The following is a 24,482-nucleotide window of genomic DNA, read 5'->3' on the forward strand; positions in this document are numbered from 1 at the left end:
ATCAAACTGTAATCACAATAATACATGAACCACATGTTGTTGTTTTAAGATGCTTCTTACAGAGTCTATACCAGGAGCTGGGCCTACTCCACTCTTTTAGCATTGCACTCCTGCATATACAAGATACTAAATTCAACGTTTACTCTTGTCAAAACCAGGGCCTACATTGACCACAATGCAACTCAAACCGCCAACAGTTCAATGAGAGATTCAGGCGTGTCAAGTAAATAGTGGCTAATGCAGCTGTCTGAGCCGTAAGCATCACGCAGAGCGGAAGAGCGTGCTCTAGAGGTCTGGTACGCTCACCTCTTGCTTGCTCCTCACCCCCATCTTTTTTGCCTTTTTTGGGGTTTTTCAATTTTCATACGTGTAGTCTGCAGCCCCATGCGACACTGACTCAAATGACATCACTTGAGGCAAGCCACAAAAGGGCTCTAAGTGACTTTTCGGTGTTGGTGTTTGGGCGAGAGTCATCGAATGTCATAACCTTCAGTAACCCTCACTGTGTTTTTCATCCCCAGTCACCACAATGCTCACAGCCGTGCGTGTGTGGGGGTGGGGGCTGGGGGTATGTAGTACAGCCATAAAGGGAAATATAGCGTTCTACAGTATCTAACCATCGCCATGTGTCTATACACCGACAACTTTTGAGAACTGTACGTGTAAGTGCGTCTGTGGTGATGTCACATCCTAAAAGAGGTTTCATGCGAACATGTGGTTGTGATTTAGTGATACATAGAGAAGTATGACTCAATGGGTGACAATTCCTGTCACTAGGCCATTCAACAGAGCACATGTTTTGACGTGTTTGTGCTGTAATGTGAGATGAGCGCTCACGTTTCTACAAAAAGAAAACAAACTGTCAAAAATGTGTGTATAGGACCACAAATCCGACATCAATATTAATCACTTACTTAATACTGTACTCACACAAACTTTTAGGATGATTCACGAATGTTTCTCTGAAGCCCACAACACATTGACGACAACAACTACAACAGTAGGCCTACTACCACCAACTGATTTTATTATAGATTAGACTGTGCCTTATTTCAATCATCAATTATTGCAGTTTTTCTGAGCCTGAGGTAATGTCATCAGATTACCCCAGACATCCAAATTACAATGATATCATAAAGTTTGAACCAATACATTTGTGGTATCTTTGCTATACGAATTACATAAAAAAATAATCTCATAGTCCAAATTGTTAGTGATTCATTTTGTGTAATTTGAAGACTGACTTAGACTGGATTTTTGATTAAGTTTATTAATGTATACATTTTTATGCCCTCCCTGCATCACATATCATCAAACCCACACAAACATTCAGTTGTCAACAATAAATCATCATGTATTTGTAACTGTGTACTCCTGCACCATTATCTCCGTAATGACCCCTGATGAATAAAGAAGAAAAAATAAATTAAAACAAACCAGTTTCATCAATCAGCTTATACTCTCAACATGTTCAGGGTTTCCAGTTGTCAGTGATCTTTCACTTCCTTCCAACTAGCACGACCACACTCACCTCCTACTGACGTCAGAAAACAGTCAAGATAAAACCCCAGAGGCACAAGCAAAGCACTGGTCATGATGGTTCCTCTGAAGCGTTTACTGCCCTTTATATATGTGCTGAGTATTTGGAATATGGGATATGCCAGAGGCTGTGCTGATCAACAGGCTCTGATCAACGGACTGTGCTGTGACCGGTGTCCTCCAGGTAAAACCCATGATGGAATTATAAACCATTAACAAATTTTGTTGAATTGCTCGATCCAATTCTAACATTGTGTTTATGATGAAATATGAGCAGATGCATTCAAGGTACTGAGTCCGAAATTTATCCATGCGATAATGAGTGATTGAATTTGTTTCTTATTTTGAAGGTAATCATGTGGAGGAGTTCTGCACTCAGCACAAGCCGACTGTGTGTAGCCCATGTGGCGAAGGCTTCTTCTCCAATCACTCCACTGTCTTTGCCAAATGTGAGGAATGCCAGTCATGCCAACATGGTAAGACTGAAAATAATGATAAAATGTTTGATTTTCACATTAGAAAAAGGTAACCCTGCTCTCATGATCTACAATTAAACACCAGCCAGTGATGTCGACAATGCATTTAATACTGTGGATAAAAGACAGAACATTGTGAAAAACTGGAAATCCTGTGGTCTTAATTCTTGTCCGCCCACAGAATATGCTGAGAAATGTACGGCAACCACAAATGCAAAGTGTTCGTGTCTCTCTGGTTTCCTTTGCTCCGACAATGTGTGTTCGACTTGTGAGGAAAACAAGTGTGTCACAGGGGAGAAAGTGTACAGGACAGGTAAGAGTGGACATATTTTGAGCTAAAAGAAATAACTTGTTTTTACAGGTAATTAGTTTCATAGGCTGCTGGCACTAACCAAGTTTGAACTTTGAATACATCTAACACAGTCGTTTTCGTTTATGATCGTGGGTGTTATGTAAAATTATGTCAAGGTGCGCAAATGGAAATTAGAATGGGTTAGACACAGCCACACCTGTAGGTTGGATCAATGCGCTAATCATATAAATGATATTTAACATTTGTCAGTCTGTATAAATAAGAATCAGGCTTTTTTAATTGATGGAAAATAAAGTAGTTGTGTTTAAGTGCTCCCCTATGAATAAGTAAAGGGAAATCTGCTCATAATTAAAGTCTTGAGAAATGCAAGGGGTGCCATGTGTTTCTGTTGCCAGACAGAGAGCAGGCTGCATCTTCATTAGTTTGAGAATACATGAGCTGCTAATACACCCGACATAACCAAACAGACAAACCCACTACAAAAAGTTACAAAACGACCTAATGTAGAAACGCATGTCAGAATGCTATCATGCTCTCAGTGACAATGCTACAACGCCTAATGGTGGTGCTGTAGAGGAAAGGTCAGGTCACCAATCTCTCTGTCTTTGCAGACGTTTCCACAGGTAGAAGTTTGATCAAGTATTCGTATCAGTGCAAGCCTATATGCCCTGATAATGCCTATTTTGATGTGAAAGTCAATAACTGCAACCAACGGACACAGTAAGACACATTCAAAAGCTACAATCATTCTCCATAAAGCGTCAAATTACATCGACAAAAAACACAGATTCAATTTTTGGTCAACAGGTGCAAAGCATTTGGATTTGCTGAACTCTTTCCAGGAAACAAAACCCACGACTCAGTTTGTGATGCACCTGGTATGTAGAGAGAACGATATGTTTTATCGACAGAACACGCTTTCTTCTTGATGACATGACAGCTGCTCTTGCGGCAACATAATAACAATGCAGTTGAATTGAACTAACTTCACATGTGATTTGATATGTCAGCAGTGATGAACAGCAGTGGTGGAGACTCCGTTCATATTATTCTGGGCATCAGCCTTGTTCTGCTCTCTCTTGTTTCCCTTTTGATTCTGTCTACTGCCTGCATAAAGAGCCGAAGGAAGCATAGAGCAAGTGAGTAAAATTTAAATGTGATATGTCAAGTGAACATATCAAAACAAATTTACAGCATTATTTATAGTAATAGCATCATTAACATCGACAGTAAAATGATCAAATATCAATAATTGAGTGTGTGCACTGCAAAATAAATGTTCACACTAAGATTTTGTAGCCCAATGTTTACCTCTTCTTAGACATTTATACTTAATTCATACATACGTACATTCAAGAGCAGCAGCACTTGTCTGGGTGAAATGGAACAATGAGAGACCAAAATTGTAGGTGTCAAAGTATGACCCGTCACTATACTAATTAATGGTATTCTGCTTCTGATTTCAAAACCATTTGTGTTTATTCTCTCTGGTTCAGATAACAATCCTGTGTTAATGGTCTCCAACCAAACCACTGACTTTCACCTGTCAAAGGAGGAGAGCGGAATCCAGCTCATCATACAGGACAGCAACAGTTCTGATGAATTGCATCTGGGAAAATGACACCACTCTTTGATAAACAAAATAGTCTAAGATGATGTGACCAGTCTTAATAGCGACATCTTAAACTTAAACTTGATGTGATGATGAAAAACAGTAGATATTTTCATCTAAAGAAGCAATAAATAAAGATATCTAGTTGTTAGAGATGCAATATTTGACTGAAAGATGAGCACTTGCTCTTTCCTTATTGCCATTGCTCATTTGGGCAAGGCACTGGATTTCCATGTGTTCCAGTAAAAATTGATACAAACTCCACAGAAAAATAGAAAAAAACACAATTTTATGTTGTTTACAATATGTTTATTACAAGGGATATGTTCACCAATACTTCATCTCCATGTGCCTGCCAGTACTAAGCACTCATCGATATCAATCTCTTGTTTTCTATCTAAACTGGAATACAACTCATCGATATGCTAAAGGGACCTCATGACGATGATTTTCGTGCAATGTTCCATGAGGCCAGGGATACATATCAGTTTACACAGCTGTATATAACAGCTGTATTTGTCTTTTTGTTTTTGTATTTATTGTTGTAGACCCTCTTGGCCAGGTCTCTTGTAAAAGAGATTTGTGTAGTGTTTGTGTGTGTGTGTGTGTGTGTATATATATATATTACAGCATCATATATAGTTATGATGTTGTTATGATGCTGTAATTATACAAACACAATAACAGTAAAAAAACTACAATAAAAGAAATGATATATGTACATGTGGTATATGTGTGTATATATGTAATTACAGCATCATAACAGCATCATATACGTTTTTGTTGTTATATTGATATGGTGCTCTCGCTGTCTGTCTCTCTCTCTCTACATATATATATATACATGTATATATATACATGTATATATATAAAATACAAAATAAAGACATATATAATAATAATAAAAACCTTTTTTCCATCAATAACATAAATCCAATGTGTTTGAGTGACGTCTGTACCTCCCTGTGCCTGTGGGGGTCGCTGTCGGGCACGTGTCGGCTGGCCGATCATATGACAGCTGCTGCCTGCTGCGTCCCCACTTCCCTTCCCCGCTGGAAAACGCCACATCTGACGGGGAGGGACACACACACACACACACACACACACACACACACACACACACATTGAAGCGAAGGGAAGTGTGAACGGCGACCTCAAGATGCTGGCACTTATTAACCGGCTGCTGGACTGGTTCAAGTCACTGTTCTGGAAGGAGGAGATGGAGCTGACGCTGGTCGGCCTGCAGTACTCGGGCAAAACAACATTTGTAAACGTGATCGCTGTAAGTCCTCGGCGGCGGCTGCTGCTGCTGCTGCTAGCCACCTTGCTAGTGGGGTGGGTTGCTAGCAGCGTGCTAATGCCGTTACGGCTAATAATGGGTTTGTAGCCGCCAACGTTGCGTTTGCGATGACTTACGAAGAGTAGTCCGCGGGTCCGACCGAACAACGAGTGTAACCGGGTTGTGAGCGCAGCATCCCCCGAACACACCTGGCTGACCGCGAGTCAACACGTCACCTGCTGGGCTAACTGCTCGTCGGCTAGTCGGCGTGTAACTGTGTTGTGATTGGTCAGTTCACTTAGAAACATGTCGACCACTACAACTAGCGCTGCGATCGATTAATTGGTTGGTAGTCGACCATTTAATTAATCACTAACTATTTTGAAAATCAAATAATCGTTTGAAGAGGTTTTTGTGGGGGGGAAAAAAGAGTAGAAAATTCTGTAATTTCAGCTTCTGAAATCTAATCTTTTTCTCCTCTGTGACAGTTAACTAAATATCTTTGTTTTGGTAAACAGGATCAACATTTTTCATCATCTCATGGCATTTAATGGACCAAACAATCGAGAAAATAATCAATACTGAAAATAATTGTTTGTTGCAGGCCTGATCACAACTTTGGCCTGGGTGTGTAGCCAAACAGGACACCACTATAAACACATTGCTCTTTGTCCTTTCTGCAGCCATTGCCATGTAAAAAAATTACTCTCATAATAGTGATAAAGAGTCGCAGATAGATCATGATTATGAGTGTCCTCCAGTGACTGCGGTCCTGCAGAGCATCTGTACTTATGCAACTTTGCGGGGGATTTCTGAAAAAACTGTGTTTCTGGTGGAGCAATTTCCATCGGCCAATCACTGCACAGCAACTGGAGTTTTTAAGCAGCATATTGTGAAAAACCTTCCTTCGGTTATGAGAGTCGTTTGTCAGTTTGTTGGCGCTGATGGTTTTCACAACTATTAGCACACATTACTTTTAATCTATCACCTTTCGGCCAATCAAATTTTTTCAAACTTGTCTGGTCGTAGGTTTAGTCTCACCGTGTTCCACTGGTGCAGAGCCTTTTAACTCATTCTTAAAACATTCCTCTGTGTTTCGTAATCTTCAGATCAGTGGGCACATTTATATACGATCTTTCATTTCACTCAACATCCTTTGGAGTTCAAATCATGAATAAAAAAATCACAGAATTCTAATGTCGATGGCTAATAGACCTTCAAAATGAGTGTAGACAAAGTCTGCCCAAATGAATAATGTTAGAGGAAGAGAAAGAGAAAGAAATTGTAGGCAGCAGAGACATGTATCAAATTGGGCAAAAGCCAAAACATGGCTTAAAATGGCAAACTTTCATTGGTTCTATCTCCTCATTTCTGTGGACCCTTTGCCTTGCACTGTCTGTAATTTTTGGCTTTAAGAAAATGTGACAGGCAATTTAAACAATTTTCACTCATTTATTAAACAGCAGATTCATTGATAATAATCTTTAGTTATGGGTGTTATCTAAGTAGGCTGCAGCCATTACTACTCATGTTCAGAGGGCAAATCAAAATCAACCAGCACAGATTTAACTGTGCATTAAAGTTTAAAAGACAATGTCACAGAAAACATTACGGAGCCTTTCGGGGTGAACGTCAGAGAAGCTGACAAAAAGGCAGGTGTCTGAGGAGGAAGTCGGGTTTGGGGTTGGAACATGAGTCGACTCCTTCCTTCTTGCTGAAGAGATGAGAAAAATGTTCTGTCTGAAGTTTTTTCGACTGCGTGAATGGTTCTTGTGGGGGTGGTTCCTCCTTCCTCAGTCATAAGACCACTGCACTCGTATTCACTTTGCTCCATCAGGTGACTCCGGCAAGTCATGTGCTGTGAAATGTGTGTGCAGCAGACTGTGGTTCACAGAGGAGGGCAGGCAGTAGGAATATCAACTGCTTGTGAGTTATGATGTCAAAGGGGAATGCCTTCTTCCTACTTCTGTTTGCACTAATAAACAGGAGATACAGTAATTTAATCTCTTGGCTTTTTATGTCATTTAAAATGATTTATTTTGTGTTTTCATTAATAATAGTTCCTGCCTTTTCACAAGTTTGGATATACTATCTAGATTGTTTGTCACATCATAATTATTATATTGTACATAATCCCTCTGCAATAGTCAAGTTTAAAATCTTTTTATAATTGCATATGAACGATTTAGACACAAACCCTAAACATCAGATCTGCTTTTAATTACAGTGAGTTTTTATTTGAAGATAGATTTGAACATAATTATGATTATGGTAATCATTTTTGGAAAGCATTTCATGATTTTAAATGTTTTCCAAAAATGATATAACCATAATCATAATGTGTGTGTGTGAAGTGGCATTTTGCCACTGGGGACTAGTTAATTTATTGTGGACATGCACATATTTTCAGGAATAGCAAGTCACACGGTGAAGAAATGACTTTTAACCATGTCTCTCCTTTCAGTCTGGGCATTTCAGTGAAGACATGATCCCAACAGTCGGGTTCAACATGAGGAAGGTCACTAAAGGAAATGTCACCATCAAGGTAACTGTTTTGATTTTCATGCCGATATCAGAGCTTTTAACGATAATTAAGTGACACAAGCAGACTGGTATAATTGCATAGTTATTGACACTGTGAATCAGGAATATCATACAATGATGTGGCCCTTAATTCTGTAGATTTGGGATATTGGAGGTCAGCCGAGGTTCAGGAGCATGTGGGAGCGGTACTGTCGGGGAGTTAATGCGATTGTGTGAGTATCTCTTGGTCTGTATTTCAGATGTACAATTAAGGGAATTTAATGACAAGAAGTTGGCGTTGAACACACAATGTGTAAATTTATTCAAAACTCTGTTTCAATGTTGCTCATTTTTAGGTACATGGTTGATGCGGCTGATCGGGAAAAGGTGGAGGCATCTAGAAACGAGCTTCATAATTTATTAGACAAACCTCAGTTGCAAGGAATTCCTGTAAGTGTTCCTCTGAAACCACTTTCAAAAATTCTGTGTGATTTCTGCACCAGTCATGCAAAACTATACGTGGGTGCTGTTGGCGATCACTCGCTGCTCTTGCAAATTTCAGCTGTGATCTGTTCTTAGATTCTGGTGCTCGGCAACAAAAGGGATCTACCCACTGCTCTAGACGAGAAGCAGCTCATTGAGAAAATGTACGTATCAAAAATGTAACAGAGCATATTCAATTTGATTACAACTGAATGTTTTTTTTGCACAATAATGCTCTGTAGATTTTTACTGCCAATGATAATGGTTCCCATTAATTCTTGCTTAGAATTTTACTGGAAGAAGAATTTGTATTTGACTTTAGATTATTATTAAAATGTGTCTGGTCCGTATACATTACAACTTTCTACTTCTATCTGTTTTCCTCCCACATTCCACATTCCTTTACGGTAATGACAGGAAAAAAACGGAACCTTTTCCTCCTAAATGTCTTTGCTGTTAAAAATTGAGCTGCTGTCGTAGTTTACTTGAGAAACCAGCTCCCTCTGCTGGTGAGTTACAAACATGCTGAGAGTCGTGTTTAACTTTGTTCAGGAAGCTTCAGATGAACAACATTGATGATCAGTCTGGATGCATACTGATTGTATTTATTTGTCGATGCATGTTTTTAGGAATCTGGCAGCTATTCAGGACAGAGAGATATGCTGCTACTCCATTTCCTGCAAAGAGAAAGACAACATTGGTAAGTTGATTTTAATTAATGTTGTTTTATCGTGTGTCGCTTGCAAGTTAGCAATGCCTGAATTCAACTGACTCTGCATGTTTTAAAAAAAAATGTATTTCAGATATCACACTTCAGTGGCTCATCCAGCACTCAAAATCCCGGAGGAGCTGAAAATGCACCAAGTTTTGTTTTTTTGCCAGCTGTGTATGCCATGTTACTGTCACGCCACACCCTCATCACTCTGTGATGATGTACAGTTGTACCTTCAGGTCACAGGTGACATTGCTGCACTGTTCTGCTTGTGTCATTCAATTTCTTTTCTCCTTTGTCACCATGTGATTCTTTCACAAACCCTGACGATGCACTACTCAAATGAAATTCTGGTTCCAAATTGAATGAATGTAATTGGCATTATACATAATGTGAAGCATAATGTAAGCACATAATGTGATGTGAAGTCAGAACCTAATTTCTCATTTACATTTCACACTTAAGGCATTACACGATCGATCATACCCAGAGGTTTACAACATTAATCTTGGGTATAGAACAACACACCCCGGAAGGAATTCTTCTGTTAAACAGGCCTCACAGAATGAGAAATGTTCCTCACACAGTGACCTAATCATGCATGGAGATGCCTGATGTGGACATGCAGGTTTTTCACATTTCTGTGTAGCTCTGCCCTGATGACTGTCGCTCTTAGCTTGATCAGGTTCTCCTCTTTCGAAGACATGTCAGTTGTTTTAGAAAATTGTGCGTTTATGCACGTCAGTCTGAGCAGGTCTGTACAAATATCAAGCTAATATGATTTTTACCAATGTGAGATGTGCGTGTATGAATATATGATTCTATTTAAAGACTGAATGTACTAAAAGTAAAGCTGTACGGGGTTGTGTGGTTCATATTGGCCTCTGTTTGTAAGTAGCCTCAGTGGAATGATGTCCTTTGTGCTACCTCCATGCTGACAGAGTGGCAGAATTTAAAGTGCCTTGTGCAATGTCTCTCACCTCTGTAGCAAAGCAGCATGCTGGGTAGAGTGAAAATACACCACTTCAATACATTCAAGAAATAAAAAGGCATGCTTTTTAATTTAGACATTGTCCTGTTATTTATACCTCACCTTTGGAACGAGAAATTCTGCACAGCTTAAAGAACATAAATGGGAAAAGCTACAGTTAATATTCATATATATAAAAATTGGATAACTAGCCCTAGTAGCACGGGTTCTCAATTACTGGACTGATTATATCTCTGCTCAGTTTGAGGCTGGGTTGAACTTGTATGATGCATCTTGTGTCAACAGGTACAACAAAACATCAATCAGGTCCGACTTGTATACACTAAAACAGTCCTGACAAGAGGTCTTATGTAATGGTGTAATGAAATTAAAAAGCATTTGTTTTTTGGTGAGTGGATTTCCCTATACGCCAACAGAAAATATCTAATAATAAGTAGTATATTACATGTCCTCCGCTTTACAATACAAATGTATTAATCCCAGAGGCAATTTGGTTTCGGCTAAGTTCAAAAACAGGGTGCAGACATACACTAACAAACATTAAAAAACAATAACAATAAAACAAAACTAATAAAAAAATATTTTTAAAAAGCTAAAAGTGCAATACTAAAATTACCAGGTCATATTCAATATATAAACAAATGAATACATCAATTAAATGATCCATATGGCAGAAAGGCATTGAAGTTTATTTGATCTTTAATTTTTTTGTGCCAAGTTTAGAATGATCCTGTAATTGCTTATCATAGATCTATATTAGATCTATATTATTAGATCTATATTACTTATACACCAGGCGGATGTTCTCTGTCAGTCTGAACCTTCGGTTTCGAACCCGGTTGAATTAAGACACGTCAGAGATGCCACGAAACGCAAACCAGGAAATTGACAGCCCCGTAGCCAATCGCAGGTCGAGTGTTCATCACGTTCTGCACGACGACACGAAGGAAGGACCAATCACACCTCGGGGTCTGGGAGGGGCTGGTTTGTTGACAGGAAGCGTGCGAGGCGAAATCACTACAGCCGCTCTGTGCTCGTTGTTGAGCCCGGCTGACACACGGAGGAGTCCCCAGTCGTTCGTCCCCTCGTCGGTGTGCGGACTTAAACTATGCTTTGTAAGATCGAACCGGGGCAAAGATGCAATGGAGGTCAATAGTAGTCGGCCTGGTCGTACTGAGACTCTCGCTCAGCTGTGTGCTGTGGCTAGCCTTCGGACTGGGACCTAGCGTGAGCTGGGGATTCAACTTCCAACTCGGTTTCAATTTGCACAAACTAGACCTGCTGTTCGGGGAAGAGAAGGGCAGCGACTCGAGGGGCAACTCGTGGTCCCAGCGGATCCACGGCCACAGGTATGAGGAGACGGCGACCAGCTGTGCGAAGCCCGAAGAGGACTCCCCCCAGAAGAGGTCCTACCTGAGCTTGTTCGACGGCGACCAGGACGAGTACGTCCGGAGGTACAGCTCGTTCCCCGACACGCTCAGAGCCAAAATGAAGGACATGGCCAAAGACATGTTCTACTTCGGATATGACAATTACATGAAGTACGCGTTTCCCGAGGACGAGCTGAATCCCATTGACTGTGAGGGGAGGGGACCCGACGTGCTGAACCCGTGAGTCACTCAAAGCTGCGCGCGATGCCGGACGGACAGTTGCACCTTTAACTGTCTCCCGCAGGCCGATCGTTAAACAAATGATCCACAGTGGTGTGACACGCTGCTGCTCCCACTGTTGCCCGTGGGTCGGACTGGTTCCTTCACTCGGATCCACGCGCCGCTTGTGTGGATGGGGTCCCAGGCGTTTCCGTCCCGTTGGGAACTACTTTCTGTTGGCGTAGGGATACTGCAAATATGTAACCAGTGAAAGAAGAAGGAGAAAAATATAGAAGGGCTGAAAGTAGGACGTCCTGATTTTGCCAAATGGCTTCTGTCCTGAGACCAACGTTTTCCATAGGATTAGCGGTTGGTCTCTGCGATGACATCACACACCTTGATTGGCTGATAATTGTTGTCCCAGGAGCCTCACGCAAATTGTTGGTCTCGGCTAGAGCGGCAACAGTTAATCAACTCATGATCGACTAATAAAATTAATCGCCAACTAATTTGCTAATCGATTAATCGGTTCAAGTAGTTTTTAAGAAAAAAAAGTCAAAATTCTCTGATTTCATCTTCTTAATGTGAATATTTTTTGGTTTCTTTGCCAGTAAACTGAATATCTTTGGTGTGTGGACAAAACCAAACATCTTCTTGGAGTTTTGGGGAAACAAGATCGACATTTTTATGACAATTTATGGACCAAACAACTAATCGATCAATCGAGAAAATGATTGACAGATTAATCAATAATGAAAATAAACGTTAGTTGTAGCACTAGTCTCAGGAAAACAGCCACTTGGCCAAATCCGGACGTGTCTCAAACTTAATGGGAGAAAATATGAAAAGAATTTCCCCAGAGCCCGAAGGTGACATCTTCCAAAGACTGGTTCCATCGACCAACAGTCCAAAACCCAAAGATATTTAATTTGTTTTGACAAAAGACTTGGTAGACAAATTGTCAAATTAATCTATAATGAAATATAAATTATCATATAAATAATCCATCCTAACTAATTGATCAGCTACTTGTTTAATAAGCTCATGCTCAAAAGTGTCTGCAAAGCAAGTTTGAGCAGTGTTGGCACACCCAGATTAATGGCAAAGCTTTTCAAATAATCATAAATCAAGGAAATAGAATACACAGACTACTACTACGTAGACATGGTGGTATCTAGATATCTGAGGCATCTGGTATCTGATGAATCATTGTCTGTTATCTCTGCTGCCACCCAAATTCAGTTGAGGTGACTAGATTTCCTTTGTGATGCTAAAAGCATAGCAGTGTAAGTGTTTTCTATTAAAGAAAGAGACATTAACAAGATAAATACCAAACACAGCTGCTGAGTCACAGCATTATCCATCAACTTTACTTTCAGTCACGTGATAAAAATGGCTGTTTTTAAAATGTGTGGCAAGTTTTGAAAATGGTCTCTCACATGCACGAGAAAACTAAATATTTGGTGCCTGCTATGGAGCTGAAATGACAAATTGACATTAAACAACAGTTTGTCACCTTGAGTTCTAGGAAAATTGGGCAGTTTGTCTTACATTTTATTGACTAAACAGAAAATAATCATCTGCTTAATAAGTTATGAAAGTAACTATTAGTCGCTGCCCCAGTCTATTCTGATACTAACTCTGCAAGAGAACAACTGTCCTATGTCTTCCGACCACGATTGTTTTAATATTCTCCCCAGTCTTGAATTGTTTGTGGGTTTAAGAGACGATGCAACTCAATTAAGGAGCTCATGTCATTAGTGGGAAGAAATTAAAATGAAGAACTTGAAAACTGAAAAGTCACGCAGCTGATGTTTCCGTTGATCTGTCCATCCAGTCTAACACACTCCACTGTGTTGTTAGATATGAAATGTGTCCTCTGTTTTGCCATGTGTTGATTATGTCTCCCACATTTGCTTGACACTGTGTCTGTTTCACTGTTTTTCAATTCAGGTCAAACATCAACATAAACGATGTCTTGGGGAACTACTCCCTGACATTGATCGACACCTTAGACACTCTTCTGGTGAGTCACACTGAGCCTTTTTTTCACTTTTCCTTTCTTTCTCGCGGCTCTTATGAAGACAAAGTTAGCACATTTTAAGGAGTAGTAAGGAACATAAACTATGGGGTTTTCTGCTGTAATCTCGACATCACCTGTTCTGCAAAAAAGACAAAAGCAGCGTTTTGCACCACATTCAGTGAAACAGTGGTTAACACTTCCTCTGTTATAAGTTACTGGTATCCTGTCACTCTCAGTACCTCCGCTGACATTGAGTCAGTGAATTGAATTGATTATAAATGCAAGAGGATACATCCAATACATCAAAGTTAAAGGAAAAATGACAACATTTCTATAAAATTATTTAAAAAAAACCCTCCAATAACTTGATTTGTTAAAAAAAATAAAAAATCACCCTCCTGCATCGATACTTTAAGGAAAACACGTTTGCTTTGATTACAACCTTGAGTCCGTTTGGATACTTCTCTACCAACATTGCTCTTTTCTACACTCACTGTTCATGGGCTTTTTCTCTCTCCAGGTGCTTGGCAACGTGACCGAGTTCCACAGAGCCGTCAAGCTGGTTATAGATACTGTATCTTTCGACAAGGACTCGACAGTGCAAGTTTTCGAGGCGAACATCAGGTACAAATGTTACCACTCTTTTCAGGGTCAAATGCAAAAGGGAAACTAATTGTGCAGTTTTCTGTTGATCCACAAACGGTTCAGGCTGTAAACTCTGAAATTAAAAGTGTATCGACGTACTGGTTGAGATGATCAATATTATGGACAACATCCTCAGAATTCTTTGTTTTTCCAAACAGGGAATGTTTCAAGACAAATATTGTTTGACTCTGTTGAAAACCTTGACAAACGGGTCCAGAGCACTGATTCAGCAGGAGAGTCCTTTGTCTTTTATCAACCCTTTTGGGGTCGATAAAGTGTAGGAAGTGTAGTAAGGTAGGCATTATTTTAATTGTTTGAGTGTGAAGTCATACAATGTTGTCTCCAATTTAACACGAGGCAAGTGATTACAAAGTTAGACTTTTTAATGACTTTTGGAGTAATTCACCAAAAACACTGTGCAAATGCAGTCAAACCATGCAGTCCAAAGTGAATGAATGAATGTGATATCCTATACATACACAGATATTAATGTCAGAATAAAAATCTACAAAAGCTGTTGCTTTGAGCCAACAAAATTGTATTATTCTTTTTTTTCCTTTGAAGGATCTTGGGAAGCCTCATCTCGGCTCACATCTTGCTGACTGACCCAAAACATCCATTTGGCAAGGTGGGCTTTGAAGGTTACGATGATGAGCTGCTTCACTTGGCTCATGACTTGGCTGTCCGCTTACTGCCGGCCTTTGAGAACACCAGCACAGGCATCCCATACCCCAGGGTGAGTGAAACTCGACGCCTTCCTACAAACCACACTTTAATGGCTGGAATATCGACCAGCAGCCAATACGCGCTTGTGTCTCGAATGCAGGTGAACCTGAAGACGGGCGTCCCTCCTGATAGCATCAATGAGACTTGCACTGCAGGAGCAGGCTCCCTTCTCGTGGAGTTTGGGATTTTAAGCCGCTTGATTGGCGATTCCACATTTGAGTGGGTAGCCAGGCGAGCTGTCAAAGCTCTGTGGAACCTGAGGAGCAATGAAACCGGTCTGTTAGGTATGTGCAGCTGTGGACTGTAGTGTTTGTTTTTTTACTTGCATGCTTTCTTTTTTTTCACAATTTTTTATTTAAGTTGAATTCTTCCCAATTTGGTAAAGGCTTCCACATATGGTGCCTACAGTTCCTCTTGTCAAATTTCTGTGATTTCTGTCCTCAGGGAACGTAGTTAATATCCAGACAGGCCAGTGGGTTGGCAAGCAGAGTGGTCTTGGAGCTGGTATGGACTCATTCTACGAGTATTTGCTAAAATCCTACATCCTGTTTGGTGAAAACGAGGACTACAGGATGTTTCAAGCTTCTTACGAGAGCATACAGAACCACCTGAGGAGAGGGTGAGTCCCACACTGAAACATGTAAATGGTAAATGGACTGTATTTATATAGCGCTTTTCTAGTCATATAGACCACTCAAAGTGCTTTACAGGAAAGTCATATTCACCCATTCACACACATGCATATAGCGCTGCTATTTACCGCGCATTTGTCTGTCACATTCGTACAGATTAATACACTGTCAGAGGCAAGTAGGGTTAAGTGTCACAACGGCATGTGTACTGGTGGAAGCTGGGATCGAACAACTCTACGTCCTCAGCCACAGCTGCCCACAAAAACATAGACAAACATGTGACATGGTGGACTGTGGGCCTTTTTTAGCCTGCACACTGGGAGCAGGTTATTGTTTTCACCTCCATCTCTGTGTTTTTGTTTGTGCTTGTGTGGACAACATAACAACAAACAAAACACAAGGAGAGATTTTCACCAAAATTGGTGAGGATATTACTTGGGATGGTATCTCCAGATTAATTTTTGCAGCTTAAGACATGTCCGTATCATTCTGAAACTATATATATAGTAGCCTAGATGGTATGCATCGCCCCTCCGATGCTTTTCACTGTGGAAATAACTGGGTGTGTCTGCAGCATTAGCCCCATCTAAAACTTAAAAACTTTTTTGTTAATGACTGAGCAGAAAAAAGGGGAATTAAGATTGCTCACGAGTTTCCGGCTTGTGACTATCATTTTTAATCATTCTGTCATCATTTTCAACACCAACTACTAATAAGCCTACCTTGAGTTAAGCACATACTATCTAAACTATCTTGTTAAGCTGGGGGAGTGGCGGCCAACATGTGTTTGCTTGTGTACATGAACGTGTGTTCAAATATGGAAGATGAAAAGATATTGTCAAAAAAAGCAAACCTACTCAACTTCCTCTGTCACAAGCAATTTAACAAAACCTGTTTGGAGACACATGACATATTGTCTGACATATATTTTACAACTCCGTCCGCTTCCCTTTCTTTCCAGGAGAGAGTCCTGTAATGAAGGCGAGGGTGACCCGCCTCTTTATGTCAATGTGAACATGTTCAGTGGTGAAATCATGAACACCTGGATCGACTCCCTTCAGGCCTTCTTTCCTGGGCTGCAGGTTAGATTTTTACACTTTCAGTCTAATCAGATCTCGTATGAAAGAGTAAAAAAAGGACTAAAGGACGACTCTAATACTCTGTGTCCTAGGTGCTGAATGGTGATGTAGATAACGCCATTTGCCTGCACGCTTTCTACTATGCCATCTGGAAGCGCTTCGGGGCGTTGCCGGAGAGATACAACTGGCAGCTGCAGGCCCCTGATGTGCTCTTCTACCCCTTAAGACCAGAGCTGGTAGAGTCGACCTATTTGCTGTACCAGGTGACAATACTGACTTGCGTGAAACATGGTGGTTGTTGGTTGGTGACAGTTTCCTTTTACTCACGAGTTATTTTTTTTGTACCTCACTTTCCACAGGCAACCAAAAATCCTTTCTATTTGCATGTTGGAATGGATATTCTCCAGAGCCTTGAGAAAAATGCCAAAGTCAGGTGTGGGTCATGTATTATACACCTTTGTTTTAAAGCGCTTTAATTTGTCCGTACTTTGAGCTGAGGTGTGTCCTTTGCAGATGTGGGTACGCCACTCTCCACCATGTCGTGGACAAATCCAAAGAAGATCGCATGGAGAGCTTCTTCCTCAGTGAGACCTGCAAATACCTTTATCTGGTAAGTTACAGCCCCAGTTTCATTGTACAGTATATTGGAATTATAGCATGGTATGATGATAAATAATTGGCAAAGTTTTGATGCTTGTATTAAAACTTTGTATTGTTTTCTAGATTTAAAAAACTGAAGTGCACTTAACTCATAGGGAATGTTTCACAAAAATATTTAAATAACAGATTTAAATAATTGGTTGAACTCATGAATTTATATAGATAAATGGTTAAAATGTCAGGTAATAGTAAAAAAGGATATAGCTTAATAATGGCTTTTCACAAGGTATTGCATCCAAAATATTAGATTTTGTCGGTGTCCCTCAGCCATTGTCAGAATAACATTTAGGCCCGCTTTTGTCTCAGCACTGTCCATTTTTTCATATAAATAAATAAAAAAATGTCTTTTACATTACAGCTGTTTGATGAGGACAACCCACTTCACAAATCCGATAACAGATACATCTTCACCACAGAGGGCCACGTTGTGCCTATAGACAAGCGTTTCAGGGAGAAACAGTGGAATAACTTGTTTCCGTGCGAGGAGGGGGCGCTGGCAGAAAGGGGGCCCAACAGCCGGCCGCTTCCCAGCAACAGCAGCATCGTAAGGCAGCCGCACCGTCGTCCTTGCCGAAGTCCAATTCACTGTTCACCATTAAAAAACCTCTCACTGTCAGAGTCACATTGTCTTCTCCCCTTTCTCTCATTCTGCAGTGTAACAGGATCCCAGAGGAGCGACGATACACTCTGCCATTGAAGAGCATTTACATGAGGCAGATCGATCATATGGTGGGACTTTTCTAACTACGAGTATGTGGCGACAGTGGCGTGAACTGGCATTCAGTGCGCCTCCTGAGGCGCAGACGCAGTGAAGTTACAAGAGATCCGCTGTTTGTCAAAATCCCCGTCCCCTCTGCTCCACTTCTCGGGGATCCGGACAGAAAACTGACACACTAAAGGAAACCCAGGGAAAGCAGTTTGATCACTTGCTGTATCGATTGAAGGTGTGTGTCGGGATGCTTTTGCTCTCGGGTGTGTGAGCATGTTGTGAACAAATGCAAACAACTTTGTTGTCAGAAAATGAGGAATCATGCTTCCCTGCTTTTTGGCTGGTGATGGATTGAGATTGTGGTTTTAGAAAAAACTGTTTCTGTGGAACAAAAAAAGTCTGTTAAGGTGTGTGTGTCTGTGTTGAAATGACAGCTAAGCTGTGAATAATGATAATAACGTGTTAATGGGAACAGTGGCATCTAGCCACACGTAAAATTTATAGCCTATAAAAACTCACCTCAAATTTTTTTTTTCTAAACGTGATTAGTGCCTCTATGCATTTGACACTTGACTACATCTGTGATTTTATACAAGGGCTGCACACTAACAGATAATAACAGGTGACAACTCATGCAGACACTATAAAACCTTGCGTCCTGTGAGGTTGTAACACATTTTAAGATCGTGCCTGTAAGAACTTTGCCGTTTTTTCCAAAATGTTAAGATGGCTCCTGTCTCTCTCACGCTAGAACAAACACTTTCAGAAAGACTTCTGTCTTCCTTTTGTTTTGCACAGACAACACAAACCCAAACTGCTTCCTTCCTTTTGGCTGTTAACACATTTATGAACATACTGATGAAAACTGAAGTGTTCATCTCTCAGGCTTTTAGTTCCTCAATGTCTTACAAAGGGCAAACAGATGTGCCATGACTTTGTATGTAAGTGTGTGAGTGTGTGTGTGTATGTGTGTGTGAGAGAGAGGTTCAGGATGAATCTTGTTGTTTTAAAGTGCCTTCACATTGTCTTGGTCTGTCTGGATGATGTACAGTGCATATTGGTTGTGGTTGACATTGTGGAGTTGTTGTTTTTTTGAAGCCACTGTTGATATTGCACAATTGATGTCATTCCATGTGTATGTACAGTTTTACACTGATTGTGACAGAAAGCTCCTTTTTTAAAAGACATGATGGAACAAGCCATAAAACTTTTTTTTTTTTTTAAATATTAGTAGGCGATACATTTTGTTTTCACTCATTTTTCTGTCAGACATATTTAGTACATAGACTCTCCTGCAGAGTCTCTGATGTATTATTATTTTTATGATTTCTTTTAGAGAAGCTGGAAGTTATTAATTGCTGTTTCTCTTTTCACATAATTGCACATCATATCTATTAATTATCATGTGGTGAGAACTCAGGGTTTAATTAAAGGAAAAACAAAAAGCAATGAATGCTTTGATTTAAGAAATAAAAAAAACTTTCTTGAAATGTTTTTGCCTAAAATGTCTTATGATCGCCTTAGTTATTTATATTGCAAATGTTACAACTTTTTGATCTGAGGTTGAAAAATGGCTGTGCAGTCGTTCTGTGAACATCCATTCATGTCATTCAACAAACAGAAAAGTATACGCTGTCTCCTAAAGACATCACTTCACTTACATCGCTTCACTGGCATCGTCTTTTTATCAAGTGTTTGTCAACCTAAACTACTTCAGGCGACAGCAAAGACATGTCTGAGGTTTCAGAATGGTTGACATCGCACCACCCTCTTAGTCTTGGGGTGGCGTTTTGGGGGAAATGCGCTTTTTTACCTTCCTTTTTGAGAGTCGGGTGAGAAGGTCGGTTACACCGGCCTGGGCCTATGATTCGGAAAAGCAATTTATGGGAGCTGCATGCAGATTGCAAATGTGAGCTGCATGCAGATTGCAAATAATGGCAACATTATTTTCGACAAATGTTTGTTGCTCAGACATTGCAGATGAAAGTCTTGCAGGTGTGACGTTAGCTTCGATTAGTAAAACACATCAAAACTTGCTAAATTTTCTGTGGGTATAGAACAGAGCAAAGTACATATAACATCTGTTACTTTGTGCTAGTTGACGCATTGCTGTCAACCGCTGTTCCCAGTGTATATGCTAAACCAAGCTAACTGTGTAGCTTCACATTGACTGTACAGACATGAAAGTAACATTGATCTTGTTTAAAACTATGTATTTCAGAAAAGGTCAAACTATTAATTGAATCTGTGAAAAAAAAATTGTGAAATGAATAAATGACAGATCATGAACACTGAAGACACTGCTGTGTTGCGTTTTATTTGTGAAAAATGGAAAAGTACTCGTTTCTCTACAGAAGCTTTAATAGATTGAATCAAGGTTTTACAGTTATTGGACTCTGTACAGGATGGCTGGCTCGACGGCCTGTATATCGTCAGGTTCACTTTGGAGGACTTTGAAGTTGAAGTACATCTATCATTCAACATTGTTACAGATCAACATGGTATCACTACACTTCATGAACTGTTCATTGGAAATCAGTTTGATTATATACAACGTCCCTTTCAACTACAGCAGAAAGTACAATTTTCTAACCCCCCCTCCCCCATCCTTACAAATTCTGTTGTTACCTGCTTGACTTGTGTCTCAAACTCCTCTCAGGTGTTTTTCAGGTTCATTTTAAATCTCTATGGTTGAAGTGCGTCTGCAGGTGGTGAGGCCATCTTGTTTCCTTCTCCTGGCGATATATACTGACCAGTAACTGGAGCAAGAGACAATGCGTTAGGCTGACATCTATTCACATGAGTGCATGTGAGTGGAAATCACTTAATGCTGACAGAAGCTTTTGATGTGTTAACTACAGATTGCGTACGCCTCCAAAGACAAGTTCAAGAGACCCAGGAGAGAAAAAAGTTAGCTTGGACTACAAAATTCAACTCATCTGAAGTCTGCACAGGATTTTCTGACTCAAGTCTGCTTCTCTCAGTTGACCTCAAGTCTTTGGCCAAAGCTACAACTTAGTTTTGAGCACAACAAATGGATTGAGTTTGAGAATGGCTATATTTTAGGGGACAGTTTCTCCTCTTGGGTCCTCAGTTTTAATTGAGGAGGGATTTGTGGAACGCGACGGCACCCTGTAGACAGAAAGAAAAGCCCACTGGTTAACTGGTCCAACTGTTAGATAGAATTAGCAATGCCGTGCAAATTGTGCCCACCTTCATCGGGTCCCTCAGCATGGCTCTTAGAAGAGACCACAATCTTTCAGGTTTTCTTTGATGATGATGTCGGTTACGGCGTCAAACACAAACTTGACGTTCTCTGTGTCTGTGGCACAGGTCATGTGAGAGTAGATCTCTTTGATATCTCGGCGCAAGTTCAGGTCCAGAAACTGCAATTTGATGTAGTTACCAGCATCCTCATAGGTATTGGGTCCTTAACGGAAATGTTTCAAGATAAGAAGGACATATTTCACAGGTTGCGATGTGTCTTGAGAAAGCTTTAACCTGCTATAATTCCTGTACAGTGGTGACCTTACCATCGTAATCGGGGAAGCACATGCTGAGATGAGCCTTCTTGATCTTCTCAACGAACACATCCTTCTTGTTGAGGAAGAGTACGATAGAGGTGGTGGCGAAGTAACGGTGGTTGCAGATACTGTTGAACAAGTGCAGACTCTCGTGCATTCGATTCTGAAAGTAAAAAAATACGAGTTTATTCACAAGGTCCAGAGGAAAAGCCTTTCAAATGAACTGACTTTGACCGTGTAATACGAAGTGCTTCCATACCACTTCATCATCCTCCACCAGCACCATGTCGTAGGCGCTCAAAGCAGCAATGAAGATGATACAGGTCACACCTTCGAAACAGTGAATCCACTTCTTCCTCTCTGACCTCTGGCCACCCACATCAAACATTCTGCATAGCAACAGAAGCATATTACATATAGATTGCCCCGATGACGACTTACTGGTGACCTTCTTTTGAACAAAAATACAGCATCGCTTCACCTGAAATTCAGGTCTTTCAAGCCGAACTGGGTCTCGATGATACCGGTGGTCTTCACTCTTGATCGCAGCACATCCTGCTCGGTGGGCACATAGCCTGGCTGGACCAGTCGCTCCAAGTCACACAGGTAGCTGACGGAAAAAGACATTAATTCAATAACAAACACTGCTGCCAGACAGTTGTAAATCTGAGCTCGGCTCATCCCTTACTATCCAGCGGAGTCGTTGAGTTGGTACTCGGAGGCCCTCTCAAAGCACGCCTGAATGCCAGAGTCCTTCCACAGGCGCAGAATGATGTCCGACAGCTCTTTAGGCATGGTGCCTTCCTCGATGGTGTCTGCGAGATGCATGAGTTTCCTGGCATCATCCTGCAATAGGAATGCAAGAGGACAAGTTCCCACACAAGTCATAGTATGCTTGGTAGTTTACAAGAAACCTGAAACTGATGAAACAGAATGCGCAGAGGTGTATCGCGGCTGTCATTACCTGCTGATCCGAGTGGCCATAGTTCATGTTGAAAGTGCCCATGGCCTTGACGATGGCCATGATTGACTGCAGGGTGTTGCTGTAGATGATGGTGATGAACTCCAAGCTCTCTTCGAGTGAGTAACCATCTTGGTGGATAATTCTGTTGAGAAAAACATAGTGTCACCGTCTTATTTCCATTTCAGCATGACAAGAAAACGGACATTTCCTTGGCATAAAGTCACTTCAGTTCTCACTTCATCTGTTTGACGATTGTGCTTTTGCCTGATTCTCCAGCACCTGCATGAAAGAAAAAAACATAATTAATGCGGCTACTCTCATCGAATAATTATGGTATGCGTTTACTCCAAAACTGCATTTTAGAATCTTAGGATTTTGTAGAAATATGAACGATTATTTTAGTTTTTTATCAATGACAAGAGATTTGTGTTGATTGGAGGTAATCAGACAGACAGACTCATAACACTTCTTATTTCAGGTCTAATCTTTTTCAAAGCTGCATGTCAGGGGAACTTTTCCTATCCCTGACCTACATTGTCATGAGGTGATACAATATCTGTAACAACCTAATGGTTATTTGGTATAACAGTATATATCCATCTGTAATAATGTACTTTTAGCTTGTACTTGGAAATTTATATTTTTACATTTCAATGCAACACTTTGTTTCGGTGGACAAAGTTTACTTGTCCTTAAATAAAAAAAATTCACAAACGTGACTCATTATTCGTACCACTTAGTAATTTAAAAAAAATGTATTTCAGTTTGGTGTTTGATTGTTACAGCTACTGGCCCTGTTCTAATTCTGAGTTGGGCGACCGGGTACCTGTGTCCTTCAGGGTTAAGCCCTTTGTGCTGCAGGTCCTGTTGTTTCAGGATTAACAAGGGATTGGGTTGAGTGATAATTAAAGTGTCTGAGCAATTTGATGACACAGGTGATTAAGCTTTTACTGGACTATAATATACTTTGTCTACATCACAGCCAGTGTCAATGCATTGGCTCGGCAGATTTGCATCCTAATAACCATTATTTGTGTTGACTATTTAGAAGTATCGGTAAGTGCATTAAAAAAGGGAGATATTGGATCATCATCATCTTCATTTCCCCAAACCTTTAGCAAGAGTAACACCACACTGACTGTTAAGTCAGGCATAAAGAATTGCCATCTCTTGTATCTCAAATACAAACTAGCTCCATTCCTGTGGTGGGACCCTACGGAGCCCTTAAACATCTGTAAATGCATGTTGAGGTTTGTTGAATTTGAGCTCCCACTGAGCCAGCTTCAATGTCTTTACCTAGCAGCAGCAGCTTGACAGTTCTTGCATCCTTGTCGCCGTCCTCCTTCAGCTTCTTCTCCAGTTCTTTGGAGCGTTTCTCCTCGGCACTCGCTCCAGCCCCCATCCTTCTTTTCCTGGCTTGGGCCCCTCTACTCAAAAGCCAAGTGTCAGGGGAAAAAATGGAAGTAGGTCCTAGCTGATCGCCTGCTGGTGCTGTCAGCTATGCAGCTGATGCATCGACTGCCTGCAACAAACACTGGAGAACGTTGGGAGTATTTTCTCATCTTAGGAGAGGATTTGGGGCATCCCCTGTCCACCTGACCGGAGATGACCAATGGGGCACAAGGACAGGGGTGTTTTAGGGCAGAGAGGAAGGTGTGAGAAGAAGCAGACATACATCGGTGGAGGAGCGATCTAACCTTTAGGGGGACTTTGCTGTGCTCAGCGGAAGATAAACATCGGCTCAAGTGCTTATCTCTCTCTGCTGTTCTTTGGTTCCCTTTAAGAGAGGAACATATGAAGCTCAATAATTTGGTATTTGTGCCCATCCAGGAACTCAGTTACCCATATATTCATCCCACATTGACATCAAAATAGAAAAATATAATAGATCTGGTGGGAATAAGTATGCTCTTTGGTAAAGGGAGCAGAGCGGATGAGAGGGTCAACAGCAACACAAATTCATTCTCTACTTCACAAAGTACGAGGCAGCTAGTGGGGTCGCT

The 24,482-nt window shown here is 40.7% G+C and overlaps 4 protein-coding genes and 1 long non-coding RNA gene across 6 annotated transcripts; 3 read left to right on the forward strand and 2 right to left on the reverse strand.

The window, feature by feature from the left end:
* Positions 1 to 984: 984 nt before the first annotated feature.
* On the reverse strand, positions 985 to 5,517 carry LOC118308881. The gene is made up of 3 exons (XR_004793362.1): positions 5,357 to 5,517; positions 4,900 to 5,008; positions 985 to 1,400 (listed from the first exon to the last, which is right to left on the reverse strand). It is a non-coding gene; the product is annotated as an uncharacterized LOC118308881 (long non-coding RNA).
* Positions 1,566 to 4,565, forward strand: LOC118308878 (tumor necrosis factor receptor superfamily member 14). 2 transcript variants are annotated; one of them, XM_035630307.2, is made up of 7 exons: positions 1,566 to 1,723; positions 1,890 to 2,015; positions 2,197 to 2,328; positions 2,940 to 3,048; positions 3,136 to 3,206; positions 3,339 to 3,467; positions 3,825 to 4,565. In XM_035630307.2, exons 1-7 carry the CDS (start codon positions 1,594 to 1,596, stop codon positions 3,947 to 3,949), a joined length of 822 nt encoding a protein of 273 aa, XP_035486200.1. In that variant the 5' UTR covers positions 1,566 to 1,593; the 3' UTR covers positions 3,950 to 4,565. The 2 variants fall into 2 exon arrangements, with proteins under 2 accessions (XP_035486200.1, XP_035486201.1); XM_035630308.2 differs by having other exon boundaries at positions 3,342 to 3,467.
* On the forward strand, positions 5,048 to 10,003 carry arl8ba (ADP-ribosylation factor-like 8Ba). Its single transcript, XM_035630309.2, has 7 exons — positions 5,048 to 5,222; positions 7,684 to 7,764; positions 7,902 to 7,975; positions 8,099 to 8,192; positions 8,322 to 8,389; positions 8,855 to 8,925; positions 9,029 to 10,003. The coding sequence occupies exons 1-7, from the start codon at positions 5,100 to 5,102 to the stop codon at positions 9,076 to 9,078; spliced, it is 561 nt and encodes a 186-aa protein (XP_035486202.1). The 5' UTR covers positions 5,048 to 5,099; the 3' UTR covers positions 9,079 to 10,003.
* Positions 10,004 to 10,914: 911 nt separating this feature from the next.
* On the forward strand, positions 10,915 to 20,287 carry edem1 (ER degradation enhancer, mannosidase alpha-like 1). Its single transcript, XM_035630305.2, has 12 exons — positions 10,915 to 11,538; positions 13,471 to 13,543; positions 14,061 to 14,164; positions 14,750 to 14,921; positions 15,012 to 15,195; positions 15,356 to 15,530; positions 16,505 to 16,625; positions 16,715 to 16,885; positions 16,982 to 17,055; positions 17,136 to 17,232; positions 17,641 to 17,826; positions 17,937 to 20,287. Exons 1-12 carry the CDS (start codon positions 11,066 to 11,068, stop codon positions 18,024 to 18,026), a joined length of 1,920 nt encoding a protein of 639 aa, XP_035486198.2. The 5' UTR covers positions 10,915 to 11,065; the 3' UTR covers positions 18,027 to 20,287.
* A 47-nt stretch (positions 20,288 to 20,334) lies between these two features.
* Positions 20,335 to 24,466, reverse strand: gnat1 (guanine nucleotide binding protein (G protein), alpha transducing activity polypeptide 1). Its single transcript, XM_035630306.2, has 9 exons — positions 23,776 to 24,466; positions 22,716 to 22,758; positions 22,480 to 22,621; positions 22,204 to 22,361; positions 21,997 to 22,125; positions 21,775 to 21,904; positions 21,525 to 21,678; positions 21,205 to 21,421; positions 20,335 to 21,123 (listed from the first exon to the last, which is right to left on the reverse strand). Exons 1-8 carry the CDS (start codon positions 23,879 to 23,881, stop codon positions 21,231 to 21,233), a joined length of 1,053 nt encoding a protein of 350 aa, XP_035486199.1. The 5' UTR covers positions 23,882 to 24,466; the 3' UTR covers positions 20,335 to 21,123; positions 21,205 to 21,230.
* Between the last annotated feature and the right edge of the window lie 16 nt (positions 24,467 to 24,482).

The sequence above is a fragment of the Scophthalmus maximus genome, chromosome 6 (assembly GCF_022379125.1).
Source record: "Scophthalmus maximus strain ysfricsl-2021 chromosome 6, ASM2237912v1, whole genome shotgun sequence".
NCBI lineage: Eukaryota > Metazoa > Chordata > Actinopteri > Pleuronectiformes > Scophthalmidae > Scophthalmus > Scophthalmus maximus.